Source organism: Equus przewalskii, chromosome 5, assembly GCF_037783145.1.
Source record: "Equus przewalskii isolate Varuska chromosome 5, EquPr2, whole genome shotgun sequence".
NCBI lineage: Eukaryota > Metazoa > Chordata > Mammalia > Perissodactyla > Equidae > Equus > Equus przewalskii.
Genome location: NC_091835.1, coordinates 61,392,102 through 61,418,516, shown reverse-complemented (window position 1 = coordinate 61,418,516; position 26,415 = coordinate 61,392,102). Strand labels below are relative to the sequence as shown.

The 26,415-nt window shown below is 37.6% G+C and overlaps 1 protein-coding gene across 3 annotated transcripts in view; it reads right to left on the bottom strand.

Moving 5' to 3' along the window:
• Positions 1 to 26,415, bottom strand: part of PDZRN4 (PDZ domain containing ring finger 4) — a 342,736-nt gene that overhangs the window by 61,251 nt on the left and 255,070 nt on the right. For all 3 annotated transcript variants that reach the window (XM_070619443.1, XM_070619444.1, XM_070619445.1), the window contains one exon: positions 571 to 827. In XM_070619443.1, coding sequence (XP_070475544.1) covers positions 571 to 827 — 257 coding nt within the window. The remainder of the gene's footprint in view (positions 1 to 570; positions 828 to 26,415) is intronic.

The window sequence follows — 26,415 nt, the reverse complement described above, 5'->3', positions numbered from 1 at the left end:
TCCATTAATAGTTCCTTACTTCATAGCTCTATACTTAGTCTCTGACAGCCAGGACCTTTTATTTACATCTCAATATATTGGATAATTGCTTTCTTTGGAGAATTGCACTTTAATTAATTTTCTAGCTTCTTCTTTAAAGAAGAGAAAAGCAGAAGAGAGAAAGAGAGGCGACCCACAGAGGAGAATATGGTGCCAATGCGCCGCTTCTGTGTCAGTCTTAATAAGGCTTTTGGCAGCTTTGGTGAGAAAAGCTATTTCCCTGACCAGTGCTCATGAGTAGTGTGAGGTACTGATGACTGGAAATATGATGATGAACCAATCAGAGCCAGACCTTTTCACTGTACTTCAGCAAGTATGATTCCTGAGGTGAAGCAACTGTATGGGTCAGGGAAAAGAGCTAGCAGGGACAGCTGAGGACTAATTGGATGTAGACACAGTGGAGACATTTTCCAAACAGAACTGAGAGCCTGTTTCTGTAATTGTCAACTCGCTAGCGTTACTGATTCTTTCCAACACCTATGTTAAATGACGAAAACAAATAAGGCTTTGGGAGAAATGACAGAAAAATACCTGTCTGAGAGCAGAAATGGACAGATATCTGGCACTGGAGGGGTAGGTGGCCTCAGTTTGGTCAGGGCCATGATGTGTTCAAATGTGATGTCCGTCTGAGTACTGGCGTTCATGAGCTGCACTTCTGGGGCTGCTCCATAGGCTGGTTTACTGAGAGGCGTTCGCCTTAACACCTGGACCACAATGGGCTCCTTGGCATTCCGAAAAGCTTCCACTGCCTCTTCATGGGTGGCCTTTGAGAGATCCTTCCCATTGACCTGCGAAGATAAAAGGACATTGCTCATTTCAGAGGAAAGCACAGAGAGGCTGTCATGATAGATTAATACAAGGTGGAAGGGGAAGTTGAAACCAGCTCTGATATGAATTTTGTAAAGGAATATTGAATCAGACATTGACATTTATTGAACTCTTCACCAACATGAGGAAATGGAGATGAACAGGAAAACAATTACCTCTTGTATCTTTATGAAGCACACCGCCAGAATTATTAGCAAAGATTTAAAAACTTAAATAACACAGCGGCTTCATAAAATGTTCACCAAAATATTTAGAAAGGTAGAAATGTTAAGTATATCCTTTTTAAAAAAATGATCTATCAATCTCTTGGTGGGATTGTCAATATTTAATTAAAATCTTACTTGCCTGGAATCTAATTTTTGAGGATATTGTCAAATTTCTTTAACATTCGTCATCTTTTTATCCAAGATCATGTTATTGCTAATGTACATTTTGTCCTAAATCCTTACTAATCAAAGTGTGGTCCGTGGACCAGCAGTATAAGCATCACCTAAGAGATTATTAGAATGCAGAATCCCTGGTCCTATCAGAGACCTACTGAATCAGAATCAGCATTTTAACAAGATCTCAGCTGATTTATATGCACACAAAAGCAGCACTGCTCTAAAACTCCTCTAAGTGAGTACACGCTGTCTCTTTGGATCCTCACCTGTTTTCATTTATGCCAATTTATGACTCTCCAAGGCAGCCCTGGACAAACAGAGAAAGAGGTGACGTTTGCCTTTGCCCTCCATCACTGCTTCTCAGCAGGGGCAACCACTGGCACTTCAGAGAGAAAAATTATTCTTTTGTGATACTCTCCCATGCCTGCTTATTAAGCAACAGTGATGTTTCCCAGTCTTTGTGGCACCCAAAACACCCGCACACTTTTCTGAGGACCCTCTTGAGGGGCAGTACAGACGGCTCTCAAACAGTTGTTAATTTTTTCCCCTAAAATGGGTCCTGATGACACAGACTCTCTGTGGAAGTTGTGTTTTAACAAAGGACTATAGAATCCTGAAATAACTTCACAACTCTCACCTCAAATGAATCAATGATGTTGGCTTTTGCAAATAGGAAGAGATACTTGGGGGCACAATACTGTGTTCAAAATCCCTGAAATTCTACCATTTCTAGGCAATTAAGCTACCCGCCTCTTGGTGAGGCTCTGATAACTGCTATGCACCAGCAAATCCTTAGAGATCCCTGGGTGCCTTAAAAAGAAGCAAAGGGAGTCACTGAGTTATAGTAACAGAGAGATTGCTGACATTCAAATGAGTACATTCTCTCTCCCTGAGTAGACAAAGAATATGTGTGTGCTCAGAGCACCTATCTGAAAGTGTGGGGCATTTTGGGGTAAATGATACAATGCTAGGTAGAAATTGTCACGTCATGTAGAAATAGGCTTAATGACCCAGAGGAGTTAATTTACTCAATGGACCCTGAAAGAGTTAATGTGCCTTCAAAAATCGACGAATTAAGTTTCCTCACGAGCAAAATATGTCCCAGTACAGTTCTTGGATCACTAGTAAGAAACTTCAGTTAAAGATTTGGGTGGGTACCTACCAGTGTGCACACACTCAGTAATCTGTACATTCACTCTCTGATTCTTTTCTCCATGGACTAAACTTGAAAATTATCACTGAATCTTCATTGGCACAAGCTTGGAAGGTCTTGATGACTTTGGGCATATGGGAGTATGTGAACACAGAACACCTACAGACACAGTCATTCATTCCCTAAGCTACTGTCAGATGACAGGCACTCTGGGCTGGGGCCACCACTGTCTCCCCTGAGGACCTGTAGTCAGAAAATAATAAGAGATGTTCCAGAACGGAAAAGCCTAAAATCTAGCTGCTCATGTTTAACAGTATCATCGTCTATGTTTCATATTGTGGTCAGTATTTATAAATTCCAGGGTTATGGAAGATGATCCAGTGGTAGATAAAATTGCTCTGATAGAATCTATGTGGTAACGAAGAACTGTCCTTTTGTCCCTAGGATTCCCATTTCATAGTGCCCCTTCAATTTAGTGAATACCGTATCTGCTCCTGCAAGGTCTCATACCCTTCTGTCTCTGAAAAGAACTCTCAGTCATAAACTATTATCAACTATTTAAAACCTACTGGAACTATGTCAATTTGTTACCTTTTCCTATAAACTTTGCATTGAGAGTAACTCGTAACAGTGGCAGAATGAAAGAAGACAGTGCCCTTGTTTGAAGAAATTTCAAGCAATATCTGAGGGTAAAAGAAAAAATAATTTGTGGCCAGGGTTTCTTCCAGTCACACATTAAATCCTACTAACACAAAAAATGTGTGTCATTAAGTAGTGGACAAATGCCATTATTCCATTTCTTCCCCAAGGTGGCTTAGTACCTTGCCTACATGTTAATCTAGTCTTCATATTCCTTTGTTTCTTATTTGTTTTAGTGATCTTCAAAGCAGGAATAATTTTTAAAAAGTGAGTTCCTACTGATAATGATTATTTATTTTGTGTTCCTATGTGCTAAGTAAGATTATTTTTGCAAAATCCAGAAAAGTATAAAAATATCTGCAGAAACATAAATTATTAAAGAGTATTTTAGGTTGTATAATCATTAGCTATTATTTTAGTGCTTAGTTATATATATGTATTGTAATATGCAGATGATATTAGTATTCATATAGCAAAATCAATAGCTATTGATTCTAAGACCTGAATATTCATTCATTTACAATCACGGCATTTATATGCAAGTTTCATTTTTGGCTTTAAGGACAATCAAATACAATCTTAAAAAAGGACAGTCAATGTAATCTCAAAATATCTTACTTCCCCATTGGGGAATGCTCTTTTCTTCCAGTTATCACGCAGCTGACCTCTATTTTCATAAGCTATTTAATATCTCTCAAAGTAAAGAAGTCTATGACCTTTAAAGGCTCTACTGCCCCACGTGATCCCTCAGAAAATGTAAGCACTGATGATACAAAACACTCTTTTTTTTCACCTCACTTGAAGTTCATCAACATATTGTTAGCCTACCAAAAGGTCACCATTTTTAAATTATTCCTTTCACAACAGAAAAGAGAATAGTTTAATTGGGATTTTCCGGCAGTTGTTTTGCTCAGTAATCATCAGTTACAGCTAGGGAGAAGAATAACGTTGGAAGAGTATCTAAAGTTTTAATCCTATAGAAAAATTTTGTAGCAAATTAACAAATAAATTAATAGCAAAACTTGTTTTTTTCCCAAGTGGTTAGATCCTAAAACAACAACAAGGTATTTGATATTGCATGATGCCATATCCTTATCTTTCTATTTCTTTTCTTTTCGAGAGAAAGATTCACCCTGAGCTAACATATGTACCAGTTTTCCTCTACTTTGTGTGTGGGATGCCTCCACAACATGGCTGATGAGTGGAGTAAGTCCATGCCCAGGATCCGAACCTGGAAACCTGGGCCACCCAAGCAGAGGGCGTGGAACTTTAACCACTTCACCATGGGGCTAGCCTTATCGTTCTATTTCTTTTCCATCATATTCTCTCCCTCCCTTCTTCCCTTGCTTCCTCCTTTCCTACCTTCCTCAATCTTCTTCCCTTTCTGTCTCAATCTCAGTTTTATATGGGCAACTTATAATTTTTACTTGTTTTATGAAATGAGATTAGAGAAGGAGGAGTCCTCTATTAAATGTGTCCCATTTAATACAGGTGGTTACGGGTGTAGAGCCAAACTGTTCCAGGTGTCTAGTAAAAGGACCAAAGCAAAAGTGCTAGAAGAGAGCAGGGAAGTTGATTTTCAGGAGGAAAGACTGGATGAAGAGGGTGGGGAGCAAAATTGATGTGAGGAGATGAAAGGTAATTTGAAGATTAAAAAAGGAATGCCTGTGTATTATGGGATTTGAGTTTGAAGTTTACATGCAGGAGGGTTTTAAGGAAGGCTGGTGATTTGATTCAAGCATAGGATAGAGAAAGACTTTTTCTAAAGTGGATGTTAAATGGAATGGGTGAGAGGTTAGAGTGTCATAATAAACATGAGAAGTAATGAGATAATCCCTCTATTGCTATAACGTCTACCATTTGGATAACTGTGGCCAAACTTGCTTTCGTCCTACTGCTACCGAGCAACTAGAGTTTAACTGAAAAGATTCACGTGATTGATATTTGATAAGAGTCTAGAAGTCCCAGAGTGGGACAGCTGGACTCTGAAATGGTGATTAAGCCACCTGATTTGAGATAAATGAGAAAGCAGGCACATTATGCATAAAGAGGTCATCAGAATTGACAACAGCAGAGAAGAGAGAAGGAGGAGGCCAATGGTAGAAGTTCTAGGATAAATAGAGACATGGGGTTGTCCTCATAAAAACTAAATTTGGGATTGGAAAGAAGTGGCAAAAATAGTCTTAATCATGTCGAACTTGAAGCGGTTATAAGGTATTCAGATGAACTAACAAACAGATATTGGTGGCTAAAAGAAAAAGTGATCATGGGAAACCATTTTCTGAGAAGGTCTTCCTTTCACCTCTGAACTTATCTTAGCAACTCAGTGGATAAGCTGAAACATATACATATTTTTACAGATATGAAAAAATTAGCGTGTTGTTTCCAAAAAGTTATTTTCCACTATATTGACAGGGATAAATGAATAGGAGAAAAGTAGTCACCTTTCAGCAATCAGTGCAAAAGAAGTGTGAATACATTTGTTGCAGCAGATGGGCTAATTAATCCATAAGCAACTTGTGAATGTTAAGTAAAGAATATAGCTTTTCATATGTAAACCATATCACAGCAATGTTTGATGAAGCTTCCGGTTAACGAATAATCTACCCTTTTGGATAAACTGAAAAGTCTGGGCCACTCGTCAACAACCTCCCCAGAGTGACTGGTGGCCTCAGCTTGGATATGAGCTGTTCTACTTTGATTATTCGTCCAAATCCAGCCATATGCAAAATTTTCCTGAGTATTAGAAAACAAACAGGCTCTCCCCCTCCCCCTTTCAAAGTGCAATCAAGCACACGAATAACCAAGTTACCCTAGTGAGCTGCCATTTCTAGAGTCAGCTATTTGGGAATGACGAGGCTTTCCAACCCTCTGTGCCTCTTATGAAAAATAAGGGCTTTTAAGCATCTATGCCTTTCATGGGAGAATACATATAGGACTACTCAGTAGAAGAAATACAGAATATCAAGGGTTATGCACAATTGACGTAGCCCAATTTCAAATTGAGTATAAGCATAAAGCACTTGAATATTATTTTTTAATGTTTACAAAATTTTTATTTATTTATTTATTCATTTGTATCCAGCTTTAGTGAGGTATGAATGACAAAATTGTTAAGATATTTAATGTGTATGTTGTGGTGATTAGATGTATGTATACATTGTGAAAGGATTCCAACCATTTAGTTAATTAACACATCCATCACCTCACTTTATTTATTTATTTTGGTGAGAACATTTAAATTCTACTCTCTTAGCAAATTTCAATTATATCATACAGTGTCATCAAGTACAGGCACCATGTTTTACATTAGATCCTCAGACCCGAATATTGTAATTCTGGTTCGGCATGACAGTTTACAAGATCTCCCACCCTCACAAATAAATGTGGAATTAATTTTGAATAAAGTCCCTATGTGAATTCTGATCGAATTCTCTATTTGGCAATTAATGAGGTGTTGTAAAAATATGGTCTAGTAACATTTTATAGGAGGAAACAATATTTAAATTGCTGCTAAAATGTTGTGTATGGAAGGAATTTAAAATAATCCAAACCCTATATTCATTAAAACACTTCTCATAAACAATCTTTAAATCAATTTTAAAGAATTTAAGCATACAATTTTTTTCTAAACTTTGGTATGTTTGATTCTATGTGGACATCTGTTAATGTAAATTGAGCATAGTGCTGTATAAAAAGTATTTATAGCAAAACGAACTCACAGAATAGGAATTGTGCAAAATTATATGAAAAATACCTACTGAGAGATTGACTGAAATTAATGTTGGCCTTTTTAAAATGTTTTCAGTGAACAAAACAATCACTAGCAGGTTTGTGATAATTAGGTAATTTCAGAAGCTGAGAGCATAAGAAATGTTAGATTGCTTTAACCCAAAAGTCGTGTAGTCCAGTGTTCTTCTATTGACAGTGCTATTACTGGATTTTTGGAAGAGAATATAGTAATTATCACAAGCGACCTAATGAGTAGACTTATCCAAAAGTGATCCTGGGGCTCCTTTTGCCTCGTCTGGACTACGAGGGATGGTGGCGTCATTTTCCTGCATCCCTTGAGCTCCACAGTCCTCTGGTGCTGGGCACCTGGCTTTCCCAGACAAATGAAACTGACTGACTCCTAACTTAGACAGTCTGACCCTCCTGTAGTCTGTTTCCTTACTGACAATGTTCCCACAAGAAGAGAGAGCAACAGCCAAGTGGGACACCTCCACTGGAATCCAGACCCACTTTATGTTCAACAGTTTTGGGCCCCCTGCATGACTCTCTGTGTTGCCTAACCTATAACTTATGAGATCATGGGACACAGAAGCTCATCAACCTTCTATGACATAATACACATTTACAACCTAAAGAACTGAATATATTAAAAATACTTACTATGTAACAGTAATGAATTGCAGGTTCCCAGTAATCCAATGAGATCTTTGGAAAGCCTATTATTACGTTTAGTTAGTTGATTGTCACCCTGAGGTTACTACAGTCGGACACTATGTTGCTTCTTGATGCCTTTCACAATAGACTTTGATGGAGAAGTTCCCAAATGCAAGCAAGATTCATCTTCAACTTTTCTTGTTAAGATGTTCCTGGGGCCAGCCTGGTGGCGTAGTGGTTAAGTTTGCACACTCTGCTTTGGCAGCCTGGGTGCACGGACCTACACACTGCTCATCAAGCCATGCTGTGGCGGTGTTCCACAGACAAAAATAGAAGAAGACTGGTACAGATATTAGCTCAGGGACAATCTTCCTCAAGCAAAAAGAGGAAGATTGGCAACAGATGTTAGCTCAGAGTATATCTTCCTTCCACCAAAAAAAGGAAAAAAAGATGTTCTAGGCCCATTATTTGTGAATTTACCAGAACTGTTCTTGAATGAGTTTATTATTTCGGTTATAGGAAATCTTGGGGGTGCATCTTTCATAACTGATTTTTCCTCCATTATCTTTTCATTTTTTAATTTTTTTTGTATACCTCCTTCTGTATCTTCTGATTCTTTATTCCCATTGCTAGACGTCTTCTCTTCTAAACTTTCCCATTTGGGATTTAACAAATTTGAAGAGTGTTTATTTCTATAAATTATTACTATTATTAAGGAACAGGTTATGATATGTTTTGATTCCTTCTGAGGGAAATAAAGTACATATAGCATAGTTTTATTTGCTTCTTCATAAATTAATTTATTTTCTCTCACCTTAATGAAAGAAATGGAGGTTTCTCCCCTTTGGAACTTGCACTGGTGCTTGGTTTGTCTCTTAGATCCATATTTCACTTTTCTCTACCCAGCTCTGTGCCCTGAGATGCTGACCACAGTATACTGCATCACCAGGCTCCCTGCTTCATGTTTGTTGTTTGGTTCAGCCAATGGTGAGAGAGCCAGTATTCTGCGTCTGTATCTTAGCCCTCCTCTCACCTGGCTTTCAAGACGCCAACTCTTACCAAATTCTGTTCACTCTACTCTCTTACCTTCCTCTCCAGGTCTATGGGTAGTAAGGACTTCTCTTTCTATTGCTATTCCCTATGTTCTTTTTCTTAACTCTGCTCACACCTCTGTAAGTTGTTCCACCATTAAACTTTCTTCAATTAAATTCTCTGATTGTGCCTTCCATTTCCTTCTGGGACCTTGACTAATATAACCAGACTTGAAACTCCTCTGGTTTAAACAATAACAACAAAAACAGAGTAAAAGCTGAAATTTACCATCTTCGCAAATTAATTTTATTATCAAAATTAGTTGCATCGAAAATACAATGTCTAGTTTCTCAGATTTAGCAAGAGTCACACATTTTTAAGGGAGAACTAAAACATAACTTTTATTGAGATCATATAACAGATGTAAAACAGTCATGTATTATATGTGTACAGCTATTTTGTAGAATATCTCTCAGTTTGCCTTTGTCTAATGTTTCTTCTTGATTAGATTCAGGTTATGTATTTTTGGCAGAAATGTCAGAAGTGGTGTTGTGTCTTTCTCAGTCTATCCTATCAGGAAGCAAGTAATATAGATTTGTCATTACTGGTGATGTTAACATTTATGACTTGATGAGAGAGAGAGAGAGAGAAAGAATGAATCTAAACCATATGTAAAATGTTAATGTTAATATTTGGGAAACCTAGATGAATGGTATCTGACAATTCTTTGTACTATTCTTGCAACTTTTTGATAAGTCTGAAATTATCTCAAAATAAAATGTTTCAAAATATTGTTATATTTGTTATTAGCTAAAAATGAATTTGTGCTGTAATCATTTAGAGTTAACAAATAATTAGAAGGAATCCACAGATACAGAACTTCCTACAGAGTCTCGTTTCTGTATTTGCATATCTCTAGAGAAACTACTCTGCACTGAACGTCTTTTTTCTTGTGTGTGTGCGTACATCCATACACACATTTCCCTACAGTGAAAAACACAGATTGGTATCACCACCTTTATCATTGTCATAACAATTCATCTACTGAATATCACCTGAAATCCTGCTCTCCTCCAAGCTGAGCTATTTAACAAGATAGATGGTTGCCTTCTGGCTAATTGTGGGAGTTCTTTCATTACTATAAAAAGACTTTTTATATCTCAAGTGACTATAAGCAGTGAATAATGACTTGAAGTCTTTGGAGAAGAGTCCACTGATGAAATGGTACGATAACAACTACTTACTGACCTTTTACTTCCTAAGATAATACTCAGCTGATGTAGTTGATTGTTAATAAACCTATCCAGCGAGTTTTGACATATCAGATCCAAGTGCATTAAACTTAATGAGAAATTCTGATGAAGATATAACATTTTCTGCAACAGGCTTAAGGGTATAGAGACATAAGGCATATATAGGGCAAATGCTGTTAAAATGAACTCAAATAGTTGCATTGGGAAGAAACTTCATTGTAATTAAACGACCCAGATTTTCTTTAAAAATTACTATAAACAGCATCAGGATTTAGATAGAGCTATTCATCTTTCATATCCACTGAACAAGAGAGGAAATGTGCTCTTAGCCCTTGAACAAGATCTCTTGGTCCCATCTTTGTTATGAGAGCATATCCGGATATCAAAAACACAACCTTGGGTCTCAGCCACACAAGCATAGTGCCAAAGAAGTGCTAAAAATAACTATGTGTTAAAGGAAAGAAATAAAATTGTTCTACATAGTTACTAATAAGGGACTATGAGATAGTGAATTATTTGTAACAGAGCATCTGTCATAACAGAATCAAAGATGCTGAGGATGTCTTCACCAGCGGTTCACTATACTCTATCTATAAAATCGATTGAAGGTCTCACTATTTAAATGCTTCTGCGCAAATAACATTAAATGACAAGAAACTGACTATTTTGTTCAGTGCTGTAGTTTCAGGGTCCAAAAACACGCTTGGCTCATACTCGACATTCAATAAGTGTGTAAAATAAATTTTCATATATTTCTCTATCAAGATCCATGTTAAAATAAAGGTGATTGGATTTTTCATTAAAGTTACCTGTCTTTACATGCAAACTGTGTTCCTTGTACTGCCTAGCTCCATTTTGTGTCTCTGTTACCCATATTATTCCTTTTACCTAAATATTTTGTATAAATGATTTGAGTGGCAAGCAAAGGCAAGCCCTACTCAGAAGCTCTGCTGGTAAGTCCCACCAATGTTGCAGTACACTAAATGTTTAGTACAAACGAACATGGATGTGAGAATCATTCAGAACTGGAGTCTAAACACAGTTCTCAATATTAGCTGTGTAACTTTGAGTAAGTTATTAAAACTCTCTGAGTCTCAGTTTCTTCATCTGGAAAAGGAAAGATAACACCCATTCACAGAGTTGTGGATAGGATGAAATAAATAATAGAGCTCAGGAAGCTAGCTAAGAGCTATGATGTTGATCCATGCTTCCTTCCTTCCCTCCCTTCCTTCCTGAGTAACTCTTGAGTGACAGAGACTAGGAAATTCTCTGGAGATCCAAGTTAACACTGTGCTACCAGTCCTGGCAGTGACCATGCCAAAGCCAGTTAGCACTGAGTAAGCATTCTCAAAGTGCCAGGAGCAGAGCGAAGCACTTGGTCTGCATTATCTCATTCACACCCAGGAACAATCATGTGAGGTAAGTATTTTATCCCCATTTGAAAGTGTGGAAGCTGAGGATCAGAAGGTGTGATAGGCTGAGCAAGGGAAGGCAACCGTTCTCACAGTCTGCTAGGGAAAAACAACACGCACATCTATAATCGCAAGCAAACTGACAACGAGCTGAAATCAAGGTACTAAGAGAGTTCACTGGGAACATAAGGGGCTAACTATACCTGGGAGTATTGGGATTTGATTTCAGGATTTGACATTTGAGGTGGGTCTTAAAAGATGAAGAGTTTCATAAGTTGTAAAGACAGGAGAAGGGAAAGGAATCCCAGGATAAAGGCTTGAAAGGGCAAGTCTTCTGGGAACCAGGGAGAGATCTAGTGCAACTGAGTACAGAGGGATTTGGGGAAGTGTTGGGCAAAGGGGCTGGAAAGGAGGCCTCGACACAGATCCCTGTGTCCTCACTGGGCCATGGTAAGGTATTTGTTTTAAACACCTTTCATATGAACAGTAGCATGATCTCATTTAGGGTTTGGGAAGATAACTCTGAAGGCTGTAGTGGGAAGTAATTGAACGGAAGCAGGGAAACCATTTAGGCATTTAGGAAGTTCCTGGGAAAAAAGGATCAGTGCCTGGATCCAGACAGAGACAGCATGGATGGTCCACAGGAGAAGGATGGAGAGGGTTGTAAAATGGTAACTGATGCTCTCATTCCTATGTATTCCAATGGGACCTATCAGATTGGCAGATTTTCTACAACAGCCTAGCCTCAGTTTCTTTTCCAATTAATTAATCCACACAGTATAGAAATACATCCTATAGAAGTTGAATTTTAAGTATAAAGGCATTCTAAGTAGATGTTGCCCATTTCCTATAGACATATTTTCAGTGACTACTTTAGAAATAACAAACAACTTCTTCCAGCGTTCTGAAATGCTGCCTTTCTGGTTAGTACCCACCTAGCCAAGTGGGTAATTTTCTCACCACACACACACACACATACATACAAATTCTTTTGTACTTTCTATGGTCCTCCATCTGAATCATTTACAGCTTTGTGTGGGATATAAACTTAGAAAGATATTTTATCCAAGTTAATATATCTGAGTTTTAGAACATGGCAACTAATACAAAAAAGTAGAACTTGCATGATATATAACTGTCTCTTTCAATACCAGCATCTCTAGCCTCATGCCTGGAAAATGAAAGGTATTTCATATGAGCTTGAAAGGACAGGACAAAATCTGAACAAACAGCCATCACCCTAGAAGGAGCGGAGGTTTAAATCATTTTCAACAATCAATTCTGTCATTTGAATTCATTCTGACACTTGTTGAGCTCAGTCGATGACATGAAACTACAGTAAAAAGGCCAAACCCGGGGGGGAAATTCACCAGCTTTTATATCCAAAGGTAAAACCACCTGAACTTGTGCCCACTGCCTTCCCAACACCATGCTTCCAACTTTCTCAAATTCATGGGCTTTGAGAAGAATATTTTCTTTTCTTTTTTCTTTTTCTTTTTTTGAGGAAGATTAGCCCTGAGCTAACATCTGCTGCCAATCCTCTTCTTTTTGCTGAGGAAGACTGACCCTGAGCTAATATCCTTGCCCATCTTCCTCCACTTCATATGGGGGACGCCTGCCACCGCATGGCTTACCAAGCTGTGCCATGTCCACACGGGAGATCCAAACTGGCGAAGCCTGGGTCACCGAGAAGCGGAACGTGCGCGCTTAACTGCTGCACCACCAGGCTGGCCCTAATATTTTCTGTTAACAAGAAAATGGATTTCTGCTTAAGGCAAAAGATAAAGTAAGTCCATTTAAAACAGCAACTGATACTATTTTATATAAAATAGTTGGAATTTGCCCTAGTAATTTCATTGACTTGATTGTCTCTAAGTGTAACTTGAAATGGATAATAAAAATTTGTTGAGCGCCTACTCTGTGCCACGTACTCTACTCAGTACTACCTGTTACTAAAGGTACAGAAATGACCATACTCATCCTATAAAGAAACTAAACCTTAACAGAATAAGCAACATTCTCCAGACGACACAGCTACTAAGTGAAAAAAGAAAACCCAAGGTTTTTCTACAAATTCCTATTAATTCTTTTTAAACGTTAAGAAGAGTTTTAGCATAGAAGCTCTAAAAGCTGGACAAGAGGATTGGTGGGAAGTTTATTCTTCTATTTCCTTTTAGTAAACAGTTCATAAGATTACAATTAAGTAATGAATGAACTGCAGGCATTCACAAGTATAGATAATTGTCTTAACCTGTGTCCCCAGGATAAGAAAACTCCAGTCAAAAAGTGAAAAAATGTTTCTGGAAAATGAATAGGTTAGATAAGATGCTATCCAATGACCTCCTCAGTTCTAAAAAATCTATTAAAATAAAGTATGCATAAGCATGAATAAGCACTATTCCTTATACAACGCCCGAAGTTACTCAAAACTTTGGTAAAGAGAAGTTCCTCCCGCTTTTTTTATATAAGTGAATCGGGTAAAGCTCAGACAACGAGGTGACTCAACAGCCTATCAATGTGTTATTGAATTTCACCTTCAGATCCCCAGTTCACAGCCCAGCCACGCCAATGTGTGACGTAGTATTGTTACTGCCTCCCGGTGTTCAGCGGCCCACTGAGATGAGATGGATGAAGTTCAGGGGGAAAAGACCACCCGGGTTCTCTTATGTGGACACAATCATGAGTGGTTCCAACAGCAAGAACTTCTCCGAAGCAGCAGCTGGACTGTACAAAGAGCTGGAACCAACTCAAGGCTTCTGGGTCTGGGTGCATGCATGTAAAATTAGACAACAATATTCAGGGGCACTTCTTGAAAACTGGGTTTTACACCTGTCTCCCTCAGGAAGCAAATAAGACAGAGTAACAGAGCGAGTGTAACTCTGTAGATGGAGTCATCATTTTTAAATTTAACTTGCCACAAACCTTTTTCTATACTAATACTGTTGATGTTATTTCGCTTTGTTATAAGAGTAGGGGAGAGAGGCAAATTTTTGTAAATTTAGTTCCCTCAAACAATTAACATCTGTACGCTTTTGAAATAATTTTCAGCAGATAAAACAATCTTGCCAAGGCCCAGTAAAAGCTCTCCATTGTTCCATGTCTGCACAAATTACCTTGCATCTCCGATGATTTTATGTACATTTAATCACTAAAGATTAATTACATGGCATACGGAAACCAGTGAAACACTGAAGAGATAACTTCAGTTTAAGTGCACATGCAGCTAACTTGTGGCTTTTTAAAACAATTTTAATTAAAAGTACTAGAAGAATCATCGGGCTGAAAATATTAGGAGCTCTGGGATGGATGAGCTTAGCATAGCTAATTAAGTGTATATTTAATCAAAGCAGCCTTTGGCTGTAATTAATAATCTATTTTCCTCTGGTAATAAATATTGTAGTTCTGTAAAACAGAATTTATAATTTCCAGAATGCCATATGCACAGAAGAGTGGGACAGAAAACAAGCATTTCCACACCAGCTTCCATGCCGAGGTTGATTTTCTTTATTTAGAGAGGATGTTGCCTATATCTCTTTCATTCGTTTTAAATGTCATCTCACAGTGGCAGCTTACAAATAGCTATCCCAGAGTGACTTGGACATTTCAAAGGTGTAAAGAATAATCCAAAAGGAGTGACTGGTAGAATGCTAAATGAAGTCTGAATTTTCTTGCACCACAAAGATTTCATACTTTAGAGAACTTTAGGCGGCTCCATCTTAATATGAATGCTAGGATGGCGAGACTCAGCATTAAACAGTTCCTTCCCCTCATTTCCTTTTAAATGGCAGAATGAGACTCAGATTTCCACCACCTGCAACCTGGTAAAATGCTCAATTCACAGAGCCAAGTTAAAACATTCTCTTCTTTATAGCGGCTTTTATTCTGAATGACTCACACGCACACACCCCCCCTCCCTGCTCTTCAAGATTCCATGCCAAGCATCGTATATTTTGTTCTTATAACCCTTTCATTAATTTTGTGAAAGAAACTCTCTTATGGGAGGTAGTCACATGCTTTCCATATGATCTAAGATTTCTTTCTTCTTCTCACAAGCAACATCTAAATTCCAAGAGTTTTGCATATAAAGGAAGATAACATAATAAATTAATCTTAGCTGATAGGTTTTTTCCTATCTTTTAAAGATGTTTTAGTTTGTGAAAATTAACTGTCAGTTTGCCACTACTGCTTTATGTTTTTAGGATTTTTACAGTAGCATGTAGGAGTTACAGGTTGTTGAATAAATAAATCTTTAACTTAAAAACTATCTTTTAAGATCACGGAGAACACACATTTTTATATGCATCTGATGCACTTGTTTGATACACTAATCAATTCATAATATAAGTTCTATTTTTCTGGGGGTTACGTGGTCTTCATATGAATATGTATGAAAAAAAGATATAAATTAGGTTTTAAAATTATATCAAGTGAAAATGTTTTTATTCCGTCTATACTGGACATTAATAAAGGTCTAGGAACCAGACAAAGAAGAGAATAAAATACAGAGGTAAAAATTTGAAGCTTTCCCGAAAGCCACCATTAATGGCATATAATGAAAAGTAGCTTTTATTAAATACATGATGATGTCTTCAGGATTTAATCTGTTTATAACACAACATGAATTTCCAATGAGAACAAAAGTGTAAAAGACCACTTTTTAAAACTGCACAAAATAGTCTTTTCTTTTTAGAACTGTGGCTAGTTGGCAACTCCTGACACAGGCTCTCCCAATGTCCCACTAAAATTATCTACGAAGGCACAGGGAAAAAAAGGTGGCCTGGACAGTGAAAGGCAGCATTCACAGTTAGTTTACTTGCCCCAATTTTCACAGAATTTCATTTACTAATTGAACCAAACCAACAATTTAGACAGCTTTCTCTGAGGACTCACATAGTATTGGGATAACATGGACATGTGGGCTATGTGTATGGCTTAACAGTTACCACTGGATACTTAGAAAAGTACAGTGGTAGGTGTGCTGCTCACCCTGCAGGAAAATCTCAAAGACCTGGCAGTGTCCATGCTCGCCCTGCAATATTCTGTGCCACTCACAGCACAAAAGCCTACTCTGCTCTGTCCTGTTGGAATCTTCAGAAGCTTGTTCTAACAACTCAGACGTGAGGATATGTACTGTTGAGGCTGAGAAGATGGAACTAGAGAGGTGCCATTCCTCCCATAGGTAGACGGTGGGAATTTCTTGAAATGTATGGAAGGATTTGCATAGCAGAAGTTTATAGTAGAGGATCCTAGAGGTCAGACAATCCTGAAGACAGGGTCTAGGGACTCAGGTGAACTCATGAGATGATGCTCCAGCAGAGGCTTCTTTTTCCCTTGGACTATGAAGGAGTGCCATATTTAAATCTATTCTTCATTTTAAGTGTATTCCTCATAAGTTATCATTTTCTTTAGTTTTCTTTAAACATTCTTGTCTTGAGAGGGGGAGGATGAGAAAAGAAAGGGAGGAAAGGGTGAGAACGAGACAAAGAGAGAGAGACCTGAGCCACACTTGGCTCTTTAAGTTCAACGCTGGACATGACATTCTTGTAGACAAGAAAAAATTGTGGACACAGAGAAAGTACTATTTTGAGAGTTTTGGTTTCTTAAACAGTAGTATATGAACGGATATTGATTAACGCACCATTATAATGCACAAAAGCAGAGTAAAGGGGAAAAAGTATAAATATTTATGTCTGGATTTGGTTTCAAGCTCTGCCTCTTGGCAGACGTGTGACTTCAGATTGATCACTTGATTTTTCTGCACTTTGGTTTCCTCATCTATACAGTGGGAATAATAAGGCTGATCTCTAAAAGCTGTTATGACAAAGTAATGAGAAAGTATATAAAAAGTAATCAATAGGTGAGATAGAGTAGGAATTCAACAAAAAAATGGAAATTATTTATAATATTTTGTTATCTCCATGGCTTTCTAAATGGTCCTCCATCCAATGTTAACCAGCGCATGGTGATTATGGCATGTTTAGACATGTTGAGAAAGCTGCTTGCGAGATTTTTGGATGGCACAAATTTGAACAAGTAAAATGCTATACACAATGAGAGTATTAGACTAGTGGCTGAGGACTTGAGTCCCCATTCTAGACCATTTCCTACCAGTGTAGACTTGGAAAGTCACTTAAGCTCTCATCACCTCTGTTTATAAGTTTCAAATACATGTGAAGTCCTTACAGATGAGGGGAGTTAGTGCCTGATATTTGCAATCTATTCAGCAATTTATAAATTAATTGCCTCACCAACATTTATCTTACTGCTCACAGGAGATTTAAGTATATCCACATCTTAAATAAGAGTTAAATATTGGTTTAATTGATTTTTACCAAGGTCACACAGCAAGCGGTAAAGCTGGGATTAAAGCCTTGACTGGCTCTCGGCGTTCCTGTTATGCTGCCATGAGACATCTCTCCTTTGTTCTCAACCTGTTGCCTGGATTACTTAGTTAATCACTGTAAGGATATAGGAAATGGTTGTTAATTTAAATCCAAACATTATGTCCTCAGCAAAACTGCTTATCAGAGAAGGCAATGAAAACAAGAAGACAGAATCTTTTATTGATTCTTAAGTTCTGATAAGTACTTTTGAGTTAACTAGAAACCAGAGCACAGACCTATTGGCTGAACTTGGCCCTGTGAAATTCAATTTGGTACTTTTGGAAAGCTGAGGATTATGAGTAATTCACGTCACCATTAAAGTTTTACTATTTTTCTAGACTTATCAAATGACAGCTTCACAAAGGAAAAGTTCTGTTTTGAAGAGGAAGAACTGAAAACCTCAGTAAAATATCCAAAATTTATAAAGTCTAAGTCTTTCAAAATAGAATAAAATAATAAATTTTGTTTAGATAATGGTGAATTGCCTTCTTCTCATTGTTTAAATTAAACAGGGTGTAAACTGCTGAGATTCCAAACATGGAGGTAAATTCCATTCACATCTACTGCTCCATTACCCCTCAATTACTCTAATATAAGACGCACAGAGAGAGCAGCTGGTGGAAATGATTTCCTAATGACTGGACTGCTGAAACAGCACAATATCCTTTAGGCTGGGCTCTCTCAACAGTGGCACTGTTGGCATTTGAGGCTGGATAATTCTTTGTTGTGGGGGGACTGTCTTGTGCATTGATGATGTTTAGCAGCATCCCTGGCCTCCACCCACTAGATGCTAGTAGCACCCTCTCCCACTACCCCCACACACCACCAACCAGTTGTGGCAACCAAAATGTCTCCAGACTTGCCAAATATCTCCTAGAGGGTGAGATCACGTCCAGTCGAGAAGCATTACCATAGGCTTCATTTTAATGACATTTTAAGGTTGAAGAATGCTGGATCTAACAGAATCCTGGGTGAATTACAAGAATGTTGAAACTGCATAACATAGAAGTTGAAGGACGGAAATTAACCTCCGGTTCATGGATTATTTTTTCATTTTAAAATTATATATAGTCATATTTTAATGGAAAAAAATTGAGCTGGAATATGTCTGAATAAAATAGTATGCAATATTACTTAACAGGGCTCTAATTATGTTAGTTTTTTCTGCCAGTCAGGAATAGTTAAATGTGATTATCAGAGTTCTTCCACCATAGTGTTATTTTGGTGTAGAGACTCAGCAATTGTCACTTGTTCATTGGCTACCATACGCCGGATTCCTTGAGCTATGTTAAAGTGGTAAAATCACTCTTTGCTCGTGGTGGCCGTATGACAAGGATTGAGGAGACAAGGATCTCTGGATTCCAGATGACCTGCTGCTTGGTTATTCCAATAAACATTGTGTTTCAATAATTTTTCCTTACAGATTTTATTTTCTATTTTTTAGTCAATTTATAATTTCCTCTAGCCTTAAGTTTTCTATATCCTCTTTAAGTAGTTAGGACTCCATATAGTTGTAATATGCACCCTAATAAGTAATAGCCTAGGTATTATTAATATGAATTGGAAAGTTGTTTGTAATTCCATATGCTCTTTCTAGAAATGCTCTGCTCCATGATGATTATCTGAGCACTTAACTGCATTGCTGACTTGGGACAAGATTTAGGATGCCGAATAAAGCATGTGAAAAGGATGACAGAATGTACTTTTGTAGGACTAAAAGGCTGTGAAACATCACCCGACTAACAACAATACCTTTTAACATTTGTGCTAGAAATGGTACTTAACTATTTGGAGCTCTTGACATGACTGCATGCTCTTATTTTGTATGCGGATGGAAAGAAACATAGCAGACTCATTTCTTATTCATTCATTCATATATAATACATTTCTTTCTGGATTTAAGAAGGATGCATACATATGTATTTTCTAAAAGGCTATAAAAGTCAATTACTATGTTTAGCCAACAAAGCACTACTTTCTCAACTTTAGAACTCCAATTTGAGAAAATGCTCACTTCTCAGCTAGTAGATATTTTCCATCTTATCTCATTAGAGTGGCTGAGCATGACACAGAAAAGGGTGATCAAGTATGACAAAATCTGTGCTTTGTCTACACTAGTTGCTTCTACTATAATTTTAATTGCTAGATATTAGAGCTTCAGATATTTCTACGAGATGTCAAGAGACAAGCCTTATGAATTAAAGAATATTGTTGGTCTGCAACCAAACATGTAAATAATATTTTGCATAATTAGCTAATTTTTGGAAACCAGCATATTTTTAGAGTTTAATATTAAAATATGAAAACATTTTAATAGATATAGTTGAGGTTTCCTGCTTATATTTCAAGTTCTAGGCCTATTTAGAGTTGGTTACAGTAGAATAGAAGGTAAATGATGTTATTAAAACTCAAAGCTAGCGATTATAATTTAAAATATAATTAGATGTTGAGACCTTTCTAGAGTGTAATGTTATGCTCCTGTCAAAGCACTGGGAATACTAATTAAAATGAAAAATTAGAAAATAATTTTCCTCAGTCTGAGCTTAGTTTCCTCTTCATTTTTTCCCCCCTTCAATTTTCATTCATGAATTTAAAAAGAAAAAAAAGAGAAAGAAAGAAATCACTGAGCACCAGCCATGTGTCAGACAGTTTTAGGCACTGAGGTAGTGAGATAAGTGAACAAGTCAGACAAAATCCCCGACCTCATGGAGTTTACATTTTAGTGAGGTAAACAGACAATAAATACAATTAAGGACTTCCTCTATTCATTAAGTGCTATGGAAAGATAATTATTTGTTAAGTGCTATGGAGAAAACAGAACAACATGAGGAGGACTGAGAGTTGGGGAAGGGAGTTATAATTTTTCTTTCTGTGGTCACCGGAGGTCTCACTGGGAAGGTGGAAGTCATTTGAGCAAAGATTCAGTTAAGCGATAAAGCCATGCTCATGTGTCTGTCTGGAGGAACCCAAAGCGAGAAACGGCTATTGCAAAGGCCCACAGTGGAAGCGTTCTGTGCATTTGCGGACAGCAGGGAGGAGAAGGGACTGGAGAGGAGTGAGCAACAGAGAGAAGTGAGAGATGAACTCATGGTAACGGGACACATACGAGGCCACTGTATGCACTGGGCTTTAACCCTTAGTTGCCTTTCTCAGAAAGCTTTCCCTACTTTTCTTACTTTGGTTTCTTTTCTCCACTTTCATTCTCCACTTTTCCATCCTGGTCCATCTGCCTCCTTCCTTCTCTGTCATCACCCGTACTCTCCCAGCTGCTGCCTTCTCCTGCTGTTGCCTTTTCCCTTGCCGTCTCCAGGCAGACTGTCCACACAAATAAGAAAGCCTCATTCACTGAGCTCTTACTCTGTGTTGAGCCTGATGCATTAGATACAATCTAGTTTAATTCAATTTTTGCAATAACTCTCTTAGGTTGCATTATTATTGCATCTATTTTTCAGATGAGAAAAGAAATAAAGTTTATGTATGTCAGTTTAAGTTGCATAATAAAGATCTGTAAGCAATGGGACTTGAACCCCAGTTGGGTTGACTCCAAATGTAAGATTTTTATTCACCAAGTTGTACAGTTTCCTGGTTTTTCTATCCCCAACTCAATTTGAGAAGCATTTCAAACAGTGGATTTAACAGAATAGGAGTCTTATCGATATTATTTTTCTGTGTTAGAAGGGGCCTTGGAAGTCATATTGTCTAACCTCTCCTCAATATTTGAGTGTCTTTTACAGCACCTATGCCAAGTGGTCATCTAGGCTGCACACGAAAACTTTCAGCAACAAAGAATTAAATTAATGTTGTTGTTTTTATAGCATTGTGTCATAGTATAGGTCCATGATATCCATTGTTCTGCCTTACATAGAACTAGAACTACTGGCTGTGATTTTTCACATAATAATATTGAAAGTTACTCTCACCTTTCAGTTTTCTCTGAAAGGTGAAAAACAGTATTTTGTCCTAGTTTCTCTCATTAAGCGTTAAATTTTTAAAATATTTTGATAGCATACCCTTAGGTATATTTCTAGTTAAATAGTGTTTTTGAGATTAAGTTGTAGCAAACGCAGATATAGGAATTGTTAAACTGCCTTGTCTGTAATTCTATTTCAAAACAAACATAAATAGTAACTTAGAAAACAGGTGACAGTAAGAATAGTAACACCTCCGGTGAATCCTGGCATGCTGGGACTTTCCTGATGTGTCATGTCCGTACCGGAATTAACACACAGGAATAGTCAATCTGTAGGATCTAGTCATCTCAGGACAAGTAAGGGGGACAGGCTGTCTGATTTGGCTTGGGCCAGGGCCAAGATAACCAAGTGCTGCCCGCCCAGAGATAGGTTTCTTCCAATTCCCTCAATAGCCTACTCTGCTGTGGTGTCTGAAACTCCTCCCTCCCCCATCCCAAATTCATTTTAAAAGAACCACATATCTTGTCTGGGAATTGCAACCTATTAATATTCACCGCACATTACTGTAGATAAGTTAATCAGGTCAACCAGTGTCAACACTAAGATTTTAAGAAACCTGGATCCAGGGTAAGTATACTTTTCCAGGAAGAGGGTGGGGTTGGAGAGAAGGGGAAATTTTTGAGGTATGAGATGGATGATTATGGAGTCAGACTTGGGGACCATCCGAGACTGGCCAGAGGGAGGTTACAATCTGAAAGAACACAAAAGTCACTGAGTGGACTGGTGTGTAGGCACACCTGACCTGCTGCCTGCTTTCTCTGGCATTTGTTAGCCTGTGATGATTTCAGAATAAAAAGCCAACGTGCCCCAAAGGATATTTGAACCAAAAACTTCGCCTTAGAGTTAAGGAAACAGGATCATAAGGATTAAGTGAGGAGCCCAAAGCCACACAGTTTGCGGCAAATCTGGGGAATAGAGATCGACCTGGTGTTTGGACTCCTTGATTTGGTCAGGATTATATTAGGTGAGATGAGAATATGGAAAATAATAATTCTAATGGCTCACACTCAGTTCGCACTTACTAATCATCAACTGTTAAATATCTTCCTTGTAATGCATTCAGCATGCAATCAGCAAGAAAGCTCAGTGTTGCAGGATGATCCTTCCAATAAACCATTTGAGTGGGTGAGGAACAGATGCAGCGATTTTAAGTGTTGATCTCCAGTCACATAGCTGGTTCATGAAGAGTCAAGATTTGAACCCAAACTCTTAGTTACTGTACTAAAATGAGAAAAGGCACTCAGGTTGACAATATCAAGTTTGTCGGTTGGTTGTAGGGGGAAGAAGCCAGAATATAAATGACCTCTTCATTCCTGCAATTTTGATTAAGATAGGTTCAAGTTCAAAAATTCACATGAATTTGCTTTGATCTCTTAGGATTATTTAAGTACTTCCAAATATATCTTCCCAATTTCACATTATGGGAGAGCAAGAAAGCCCAGTTGTGAGGAATAGCGCTCCCTCAATTTTGCTATAGGACACTCATAAATTATCTATATAATACAGATGATTAGTCTCTTTCTCTTGCAAATAAGTTGTTGAACTTTTTGATGGGTGTAGCAGGAAAAGCAAGATCTTATACATAATCTCGTAAGGTGTTTCCATCCACTTAGTTAGTGAGATACAGAATAAAATTTAACAGATAAAAAATAAGCATAAAAAATTTAGATGAAAATAATATAAGTATAAATGACAGACGAAGGGGCCTCTATTCATATAAATGTAATGTGTGTACTATTGGACCCTGAATTAAGTCACAACGAATTTCTACTTGATTGGTTGTTTATTTTTTTCTTCTGAGAGGGCACATCAGAGCAAAGGCTAGATACTTTAATAAACTGCCCAAGAACCTTTAATACAGAGAAAAAAGACTTGCAGTTAGATGCCATAATTTAGAGATCCTGACAAGAACCATTAATTGTCACTGTGTTGGTACCATTTGAATTCACACAGTCGACTTAGTCTGAGTTCTTGCAAGATCTGGGAGGATCATTAAAGGAAGCTTGAGGCTAAGCACAGATAATAGGATATTTTAATATTCTTGATGCTTTCACAAAGAACAGCATGCCATCCATCAGTTCTATACACTGCTCTGAAGCTCTCTCAGTGGGGGGTGGGGAGAACCCCAGCCACCTTCTCCTTTCTCCTCCCCAACTGCCTCCAAAAAAAATGTTTAGAATGCTGCTTCCAGAAGTCCTAAGGCATCGAGAAAATTCAAAGAAATCTCAAAAGAGACATATATTCTTTTTCACTCTTTTTGAGATTCTTCTCTTTGAAGTCTTATGTAAGCTATCAAGAGAATAAAAATAAATTGCTACTTGTTGGATAACCTTAAAAAAAGAACTTTACAAGTAAAGAAAAATCATAATTCTTGATTATAGAGGACACTTACTATCTATCCTTGGACAAGGAGGACAAAATATAAAATGTTCAGAATATTTAAAAGCTCAGCCGAGATACAGGCTATCCTTTAGATTCGACATAAATTACATCTCTTGAAAAATTCCATTTCATGACTGCTTCTCAAATGTTTTATATATTTATATAAAATATTTAATGTCAGGATGAATTTTCTCAAAAAATTAAATATATTTTGTTTATATAAATAGAAATAACTGCATAATTTTGAAAAGTTCTTAATCAGAGTTGATCCTCAGCTAACTCTGATGGATGCCCCTATTTCCCCCACCTGCTTGTAAGCAGCCTTGCTCTCAGAAGGCCAACTCACTTATTCTGTCCCTCATTCCCCTCTTAGTATATGCTAAGTATACTCCCCTATCTATTCTTTTCTTCGCTATCATTAACATTTTCTGCTGTGAGACTCAGCTGAGGTGCAGGAGCAAACACCCTGGCCTTGGCCTTATAAGATGGACTTAAATCTCATCTCTCTTAGTTACTTAATTTTGATAACTCTCTAACCTCTCTGAGGTCAGTTTCTTCACCTGTTAAATGGAAAATACTGCCAATCTCAAAGGATTGCTATGAGAAATAAGTAACTCAACCTATGTGAAAGCAGCTGGTATGGATCCTGGCACTGCAGGTACTTAATGATTGTTACTTGACTCTGAATCTTACCTGATGACACATACTATTGGATGCCCACCCAGAAGCCGTTCCCTTCTTCCTTTTTACAGAACCCCAGCTCCCTCAATAGAGGCTAAATATTTCAGATACTTCTTTTCCAGCTTTCTTAATAGCTAAGAGACAGGCATACAATCCTATACTGGTCTAAATCATTTCTGGGGGAATCTACTGAGATATTTCTGGGATTTTTCATTTTGTTAAAAGAGAGAGATGGCAAAGAAAAACACCTTCTCTGTCTTCCCACCTTAGGTATGGCTGTGCGAGGATGTGATGCATGGAGCTACAGCAGCCATTTGAAACAATGAAGAGAAGGCTAAGATAAAGACAGGGAAGCTAACACAATGGCTAGATATCATTGACCCACTGATGCAGGCTGGGAACAGTTATTTCTGGAACATTTTGATGTGATCAAAATGAACCTGAACTCCTATATTTAACCATTCTTTGGTGAGGTATTTTGCTACTTGCAGCCAAAAAGCATAAAAAGTGATAAAACTAAAAGGCCCTCTATAGATAGAAGGTATTATTATAAACAATTCATTCTTCTTAACCTGGTAAATTGATCCTGATCATCCAAAAACACCTAGTAAATGGCTAATGCATGTAGGGTAATGTAATAGATACTAGGGAGGCAAATAGGTATAAAATATGGTTTATGCCCTGTACAGTCTCTCAGTTTACTTGGAGAAATAGGACATCTACATAAAAAAGATAAACAAAAATGTGATGTGGTGTATTCTAAGTGCTAAAACAGTAGTACAAACAATCAGAGCTATGGGAATTTAAAGAAGAACACTCAGGATTACTGATGATCGGGGAAAACTTTACAGAAGTCTTAGGTTTGAGCTTGTTTTGAAGGAGGGTTTTAAGAGCATGCTCTCAAAAGAAAACAAAGGAAAAAACAGGGAAAGATGGCTGGATCAATGACCACAGGAAGACTTTAGATGTGAGAAGACCAATTTGCCAGACTCAAGTTTTCATGTAGAGGAATAGGGAGAGGTAGTAACGAGTAGATTATGAGAGTTTAAATTCCAAGTTAATGAATTGGACTTCGTTGTATAGGCAATACGGTTTTGAGCAAAGAGGAGTAAGTTGCTTCATGCTTGAGAAAGATTAATTTGGTAGTACTCAATAGGCTGGGCTGGAAGGAAGAGAATCTGAGGGGTAGAGAAACTAGCTGCTCAGTTGAATGTCTAAATACGGATGGTCAGATTGGGAGACAAAAGAAGAGATGATGAGGGGGTGCTCTTGTTTTGATGGGTGACATTGGTAGAAACAGACCACAACTTAGCTCACAGTAGAGCAACTGCTATGGCGGAAATGTGAGGCATTATGAGAAATTGTGGGATAAAAATATTTTGGGGTACATGTTCTTGGAGACATCTTCTCACCACCGCATATGTCTTCATGTGCAGCTTGCCTTCATTTACACAGAGGGAGATAAAAATGGAGATAATTTTGAAATACGATCTATTAGAAAAAGATACTAATCTGTAATTTAAGATTTCATCTTGGTTTTTATATTTTATTTGCCTGACATCATGAGCCTTCTTAGTCTATCAAACAAAATAATTATTTGGTCATGTTTTGAAATCTCCTATCTTCTCCACTCTATTCCCTGTTGAAATTTGATCTGTTCCTTGTATTACAGAATACCAGCATTACCTATCTAGAGCTCTCATTTGGGTTGAGTAGAGTGTCTCTTTCTATTTCTCCTCCTCTATCTTGCTCTATGTTGACTATCTGGAAAAAATATTTTTCAGGGGAGGAGTTAAGAAATTATAAAATATTTATATAAAAGTTTCTATTTGGGTAACTGAACCTGACATTGGGAAACAAATAGCAATGTTGC